Source organism: Grammomys surdaster, unplaced genomic scaffold (genome assembly GCF_004785775.1).
Source record: "Grammomys surdaster isolate TR1022 unplaced genomic scaffold, NIH_TR_1.0 146, whole genome shotgun sequence".
Lineage (NCBI taxonomy): Eukaryota > Metazoa > Chordata > Mammalia > Rodentia > Muridae > Grammomys > Grammomys surdaster.
The window spans coordinates 3,987,706-3,994,796 of record NW_021604604.1 but is presented as its reverse complement, the minus strand read 5'-3'; the positions used below and the strand labels follow the sequence as shown (position 1 = coordinate 3,994,796).

At 47.6% G+C, this 7,091-nt stretch overlaps 2 protein-coding genes across 2 annotated transcripts in view; both read left to right on the top strand.

The window, feature by feature from the left end:
• The first annotated feature begins 2,039 nt into the window (after positions 1 to 2,039).
• Commd3 (COMM domain containing 3) lies at positions 2,040 to 5,819 on the top strand. Its single transcript, XM_028764854.1, has 8 exons — positions 2,040 to 2,219; positions 3,493 to 3,604; positions 3,713 to 3,776; positions 3,880 to 3,914; positions 4,252 to 4,312; positions 4,417 to 4,473; positions 4,560 to 4,619; positions 5,467 to 5,819. Exons 1-8 carry the CDS (start codon positions 2,081 to 2,083, stop codon positions 5,524 to 5,526), a joined length of 588 nt encoding a protein of 195 aa, XP_028620687.1. The 5' UTR covers positions 2,040 to 2,080; the 3' UTR covers positions 5,527 to 5,819.
• Positions 5,820 to 6,421: 602 nt separating this feature from the next.
• Positions 6,422 to 7,091, top strand: part of Bmi1 (BMI1 proto-oncogene, polycomb ring finger) — a 10,148-nt gene continuing 9,478 nt past the window's right edge. The window contains exon 1 of the mRNA XM_028764852.1: positions 6,422 to 7,015. The gene's annotated coding sequence lies outside the window, so the exon portion shown is untranslated. The remainder of the gene's footprint in view (positions 7,016 to 7,091) is intronic.

The following is a 7,091-nucleotide window of genomic DNA, read 5'->3' as shown; positions in this document are numbered from 1 at the left end:
ATACTTGCTTGCTTTCAGAATGTTACTCGGTTTTTCTAACAATATAAAATGTGTGGATTTTATGACTGTGGCCAAGGAAGTCTACTGCATGTCTTTTAATAATCATGTTTCTATATTTTGCAAGGGCTTGTCAAAGGTGCATATATTCATTAAATGAAATATTCACCAAAGGGAATAAAAGAAAATTTACCTATTATTAAAAAAAATCTAATTTTTAGCATGAAAAAACATCATGGTTTAAATTTTTGGGGAGAGCTGGAAACAGCCATTTTTTGGGCCTATCACATGAATATATTTAGACAGAAAAGGCAAGTGCCCTGTAAATACTGACACATGGGTATGTGTCATGTGAGGGCTGTGAGGGGAGCCAAGCATTGTGAAGTGCCTAGCTTTTATGCCCACAAACTCACTACTATTTGTTCACTATTCTCTTTCAAATCAGCTTTCAAAAGCCTGTGCTCACACGTTTATCTTTTCATTTTTGACAGTAAACTATGATCAGAGCTATCAACTCAAATTCTATTTGAGTGGTAACACTCAGTGATCATAAAATATATAATAAAGAGAATGTTTCAGTGTTGTTAATATTAACATATACACGGCTCTTCCCTGTAAAAAATTCCCTGTGCAAATCAAGTATCTTGAATTTTTCAACTGTCTTTGGTTGGGGGGGGTATAAAAGTAGCAGAAAAGTAGGGAGGGAAAAAAGAGTATAATTAATAGGTATTTGTTCCATGAAAACCCTAGGGAGACTTCTAAGCCTTTCATGCTGCTGAGTTCTCACCTAGAGAGGGGACTGCACGTGCTTTTGAAAGCTTGGCTGAGCGGTGCTATTCAACTTGTTAGACGCTAAAGAATTCCATTTGCGTCCTGTTACTGTGAAGTGGGGTACTGTCCAACGTGACAATGTGCAACCTGACATTCTGACATACTGACATTTATTCATTAATAACAACCTTTCCCCACACAAATAAGCACCTAAATTAGGAAAAACAAAATGTTTCAAGTTGAAACTGTCGTTGCTCTGGGAGAGTAAAAGACAAGTCTTGCTCTATGCCCCTTTTCTCCATCCTTCCAAAACTGGAATTGTTTTTAGTTCTCAAACTCTTTTAATTAAAAAACAAATGCCTAATGCATCTTACTTCGCGGTTTTCTTAACAAAGAACTATTCTTGTCCTCCTAAACCAACTTCGTAGAAAAAAAAAAGAAGGAAGTTAAACTTTATACAGGATTTGTCTTTGAAGTTACGAGTATCTGAAAAGTAATTCATTTATACTAAAGATCTTGCCATTCCTAACCGTACTTTAGATAAGTATTTAGATATTTACGAAGACTCTATTGAGTAATTAACGCCACGGGTGTAGTGAGTTTAGGAGCACAGAATTTATATGACAGAGTGCTTTCGAAAGGTATTTATTCGCAGCAGCATATAACATTTTTAATAATCCTGTCAAATATGTTCATGAATAATTTATTAATCTCCCAATTGTTAAGTTCGGGGCGCGCGCACACCCGCTCTTTATGCCTGTGTCTCGTGCACATCACGCAGAAATCTATTGCCATATTCCTGAAGTGACAAAGACAAGATAAAACTGGTATATTTAAGATGTCCTCAGCCTCACAAAAGGGCAGCGCCGCGGGTCAGCCTGGCGAGTTAACACATGCATTCAGTCTCCCGCTGTCCCGAAGCCCAGCTTCTGGCCGCACTGGCGGCGGCGGGAATCCCGCACCTCCTGGCACCAGGCCCAGTGGGGACAGAGCTGGTGCGGTCCCAGGTGAGCGCCAAGCGGATCCAATGGGCGTCCGCGGTCGCCGCGGCCAGCTGCTCCGAGACTGTGGAAAAGACCGGCGCGTCCCGCCCGTGGCCCGCAGGGCGGCTGAGGCTAGAGGCCCAGCCGCCGCCCGAGCTTCACCCGAACCCTCCCGAACCTCCCCGAGCCTCCGCCCGAACCTCTCCGAACCGTCCCGAGCCGTCTCCGAACCATCCCGAGCCGCCAAGCCGCGGGTGCGCGCGCCCGATCAGCTGGGCGCGCGTCCCGAGTCACGTGGTGCGCATGTCGAAGGTCACGGCGCGCTCACAATGGAGCTCTCCGAGTATGTGCAGAGAGGCATCCAGACGCTGGCGGATCCCGGTTCCTTTGACTCCAACGCCTTCGCGCTTCTCCTCCGGGCGGCTTTCCAGAGCCTGCTGGACGCCCGGGCGGACGAGGCCGCGCTAGGTAAGCGGCTCGCCCGCCGCCGCGGCCTGGGCGGAGGGGCGCCCGGCAGAGCCGCCAGCCCGGCGCCTTGGGCACAGTTCCGGCCCGGGCAAGTCTCCGGGCTTCGCCCAGCGCTCGGCCCGACTGTGGGGACCCGAGCTGGCCCTGAACGCCGTTGTACCCCCGCAGGGCACCTACACGCGGCCAGCTCCACGCTCCTGGCCTGGTTTCCCTGCCAGTCTCTTTGTTCCTTTGTAAAGCCGCGTTCAAGTCTTGTTTGTGGCCTAAATGTGTGGGGTTTTCAGCCTCCTCGGAGGCTGCGGCTGTTTTGACACATGGACTTCAACTGGGGAGGTCCTCTGATTCAGCCTCCCCCGGCTGGGCTAGAGGGGGTTGAAAAGGGGCTGTTTCCGAAGTAACGGCTGGGTCAAATAGCACTGACATTTTCCAAGCTAGAAAACACCTCCGGATCCTGTGATCACGCCAGCACAGGCGTTCGGTGTGTTAAGCTCAGGTTCTTCTCCCAGAATCTTCAAGTAGGACGCATAATGTTTTGTTCTGCAGCGGTTACCAGGAAGAGAGACTTTTAAAATGTCTGGTCGAAGAATGCAATTGTCATAATGGATTAAGAGCATACTTTAAGACAAATCACTTCTAGATAATTTCCTCAAATCTATCAACACATTCCAGAACTCCTTAAGTCCGCTCCACCTCTAGTTTCATACTAGACACTTGGACCAAAAATATGAACGTGGAAGCTGTTCTTCAAGGCAAAAAAAATAAAAAATAGTAACCACCACCTGGGTTCATCTCGGAGCTGTGGGGGTGGGGGAGCGGTAGACTCGAAGATATGAATGGGATTTAGACATTTCTGTTGTGCATGCTAATGTATGCCCTCCTGTCAGGTGTCTTTGATGTATTTATGTTCACGTAGCTAATTACTCTAAAATGTCATCTTTTGAAAGTTGTTCATTTTGAAATTTACACTGTGTAAACTACCTTCAGTTTCACCTTTGCTTTCAGTCCATCCAGCAACCACTGCCCCCCTTTCTTTGAGGTCTTCTTTTTTAAAAAAAGAAAAAGACGAAATAAAAGAAGGTAATTGAAAAGAGAGTGGCAGCAGATTATTGATATATTCTCTTTATTGTTTTGCAATTGACCTTGTTCATCTCATCCATTTACAATAGATTTTTAAAAAATCTTTTCTAAAAAGGAAGTTTTACCAAAACCAAATATTCCTCTTAGGAACAGGGGTCTAAAGGATTTGTAATCATTAGGAATTAATTTATTTTAGATCACCCAGACTTGAAACATATCGACCCAGTGGTTTTAAAGCATTGTCATGCAGCAGCTGCAACGTACATACTGGAGGCAGGAAAGCACCAAGTTGACGAGTCCACTCTAAGGTACAGGCTTTATCTAAATGCCCATTTACTTTTAAGTGGTATCTTTGTGATTGTAATTTCAGTTTTTAAAGGTGGAGACTAAACCTTGCTTTATTCCCCCCCTCCCAGCACTTATTTAGAAGACTGTAAATTTGACCGAGAGCGAATAGAACTGTTCTGCACGGAGTATCAGGTTGCTTACTTTAAACTTTTAAATTAACAATTAGTACCCCCCCACACCTTTTCCTGCTGTTTGCAAAAATGTGTTTTCTTTCCTTTTCTTTCCCCTTCTCCAGAATAATAAGAATTCTCTAGAAAGCCTACTGGGAAGGTAGGTACTGTATTAGGTGTCAAGCTGGGGCACTTTTCACTTGTGGGTAATGATGAATGGAGTGTGCTGATGTGAAACAAAACAAGGGCAAAAAAATTGGGACCCTGACTCAAAATAAAGGGCCAAAGGGCAAGTTGAAAAACTGAAGTTAAACTGATGTTTTTAAAGATAGAGCCTGACATAATCTTAGTAGGGGTGCTTTTACTCTTGAAATTGAAGATAAACGTTCAACAGTCTTTAAGTTCAGAGTGGAATGAAATGAGTGGAGGAGAGAAAGACACCATTGAGTAGATTCTGAAAGTTTTTCTGTAGGTACTACAAAATTATTGTCTTTCAGTGTAGGCAGACCTCTCCCTCATATAACTGACGTCTCTTGGCGCTTGGAGTATCAGATAAAGGTAAAGATAACAAGCTCTGCTGTAGAGGGATGTAGAAGACCTCTTTTTTTTCCTTTTTTTTTTTTGTGGTTAGAGTTAAAGACTGATGTTTTGTGTTGTTTTAGACCAACCAACTTCATAAGATGTACCGACCTGGATATTTGGTGACCTTAAATGTAGAGGTATGTGTAGATCTTTGTCTAAAAATTATATGTGTAATAAAATTTTTAATTTCCTTTATATAAACAAACATTTTTTTCTTCCATAGAACAGTGATTCTCAATCCTACCCAGAGATTAATTTTAGTTGCAGCATGGAACAGTTACAGGTACAGTATTAGGATCTTTACATGTTTATTTCAATGTTTGAGAACTGTTGTGGAAACTTTAAAATATAATTTTTCCATTATCAGATAATGAAGGTTGGTTTAGGTTCTAATGGCAAAGGGAGAGTGGAAAGCAGAAATTTAACATAGGCTTCACTTTTAAAAGTAATATAGTAACATCTCCAGTAGCCTGCATTAGCTGGTTTCCCTAATCTAAATATAACTTCTGAAAGTTTGTGTTCAGCACACTTTCATCAAGAATCTGATTCAATAAAACTCAGCAAAAGTAAGAGCACGGATTTTAAAATGCCTTTCACAAATTCAATTTACAAAGCTTTAAGCAGAAGTTTTAGATTACCCTATAAAGGAAAAGTACACATAAGTTCTTAAAACTGTTAATATTGTCAGTGTAAAACTGAAAAAATTAAAAACTTCGTTGATTGATGGATATGACAACGAATTTCTTACCAATTAAATAAAATGAAGATCATCCCTGAAAATTTGGGTGAAATTGAATGTTCCAAAGACATCTGTAGTCATTTCAGAGTAATTACTAGCGAAACTTTAAACAGAAAATGTGTGTGAATCATAACTAGAGAAATTGAGACATGATTTATATATTCTCTGCCTGCAAAAATTCTGTTAGAAATTCTCTTTTAATCAGAACTTGAATAGCTGATTGGAAGACAAGATCCTGTAGGAGAAGCGTTTCTTTTCAAAGGGATTTGCCAGCGGTTAAAATCCCTTAGACCTTAGGTGTTCTTCCGACCCGTTTTCTTGCAGCTGCTTCAGAGTTGGGTGCTTCCTTACTTGTGTTCCCAAGTTGTAACAAGAGTTGTACATCTTTTAGGACTTGGTGGGAAAACTTAAGGATGCTTCAAAAAGCCTGGAAAGAGCAACTCAGTTGTAACTTGGGGAAGCTGATGACCCCAGGAGCCTAGAGGAAAACCAGACGCGCCTTGTCTCCTGCAGGACCATCGCTCGTGCGAGCTGAATGTCATTTTCAGTAGAAAGGAGTTCCCTTTTGAAGTTATGCCAACCATAAATTTTGACACCTTTTTACACATGTGAAATGGTTAAGAGGGAAACTCTTAAGCATTTGAATTTTCAGTATTAATCTTACATTCCTTCTATCTTTTGAGCCTTTTCAAGCCCTATCAAAGTATCGTACCCTGAATAAATAAGGTGGTATTCCCACAAGAAGGGCGGTATTCTGTTTGGAGTTTGTGTATGAATGACCGAGTGTGCAAAGCAGCTGTCTCGGACGCCCGCTTTACCCGGGTTAAGCGTCGCGGGAAAGGTGTGCGGGGAGCCGTGCTTGCTGCCGGGACGGCCCGTTACCTGCGCCCGGCCCGCCCGACCCGGCGCGCGGAGCCAGCCCGGCTGCTATCCGCGCGCGCCTCTTCCCGGCCGCCAGCGGGCGGGGCGGCCGCTGTTGTTTCCGCGGGCCGGATTCGGCGCAGGTTCGGCGGGGCCGAGCCGGGGCAGCGGCCGGGCGCCCCCGGCGGCGGGCCCCGCGGACGTGTGCGCCGCGAGCGGGAGACATGGTGGGGGGCGGGGCGGCGTGCGGGGCCGAGCGGGCCGCGCCGAGACTCGGCGTGTGGCGCTGTGGAGAAATGTCGCGGCCGCGGCGTGCTGCGAGGGAGGGGGCTGGGCGCGCGGCGCGCAGGGGAGGGGGCGGCCACGGGCCCGACTACACCGACACTAATTCCCAGGCCGCCCTTAAGGAATGAGGGGAGCACGTGACCCGGCGGGGGGCGGGGGGAAGGGGCGGGCGGACTCCGAGCCATTTTGGAGCCGGTGTCAGTTTCCACTCTGCCTTCAGCGGTGCATTTTTTTCCACCCTCCCCTCCCCCTCCTCATCCTTCCTCCCCTCCCCCGCCTCCCCGCCCGCAAGCACACTCGGCGCCCCGCGCCCGTCCGCCTCCCCCACGCGAGTCTGAAATAATAATCGTAGTATTAAAGGCAGAGACCGGGCGAGACAATGGGGAGGTTGGCGAGGGAGCCCCGCGCAGGCTTAGCAACACCTCCCAGCCCCGCAGAATAATACGGCTCGGCCCCTCTGCGCGCCCTCCCCCGAGCGCGGCCGGGAGGCGGCGGCTGCGCCGAGGAGGAGGAGAGGCCCTGAGGAGGCGGCGGCGGAGGCCGCGCGGAGGCGGAGGAGGCCGCGCGGGAGGAGGAGGCCGCAGCGCGCGAGCAGGAGGCCGGCGGGGGAGCGGCATGAGCGGAGCGCGGCGGCCGTGGCTGCTCTTGGCCGCGCTCGGTGCCCATTGACAGCGGCGGCGGCAGCTCGCTCCAAGATGGCCGCTTGGCTCGCATTCATTTTCTGCTGAACGACTTTTAACTTTCATTGTCTTTTCCGCCCGCTCAGATCGCCTCGCGCCGGCCGCTCTTTCCGGGTACGTAGGAGGCGAGGCGCCGACGGGCCGTGGCCGGGGACTGGTGGGGGTCGGGGCGGCGTGGAAAGGGGGGGGG

Coding starts and splice junctions, on each gene's coding strand:
- Commd3 (XM_028764854.1), top strand. CDS start 2,081: ATGGAGCTCTCCGAGTATGTGCAGAGAGGCATCCAGACGCTGGCGGAT. Junction 2,220..3,492: donor GGCGGACGAGGCCGCGCTAG/GTAAGCGGCTCG, acceptor AATTTATTTTAG/ATCACCCAGACTTGAAACAT. Junction 4,620..5,466: donor GCAGCATGGAACAGTTACAG/GTACAGTATTAG, acceptor TACATCTTTTAG/GACTTGGTGGGAAAACTTAA.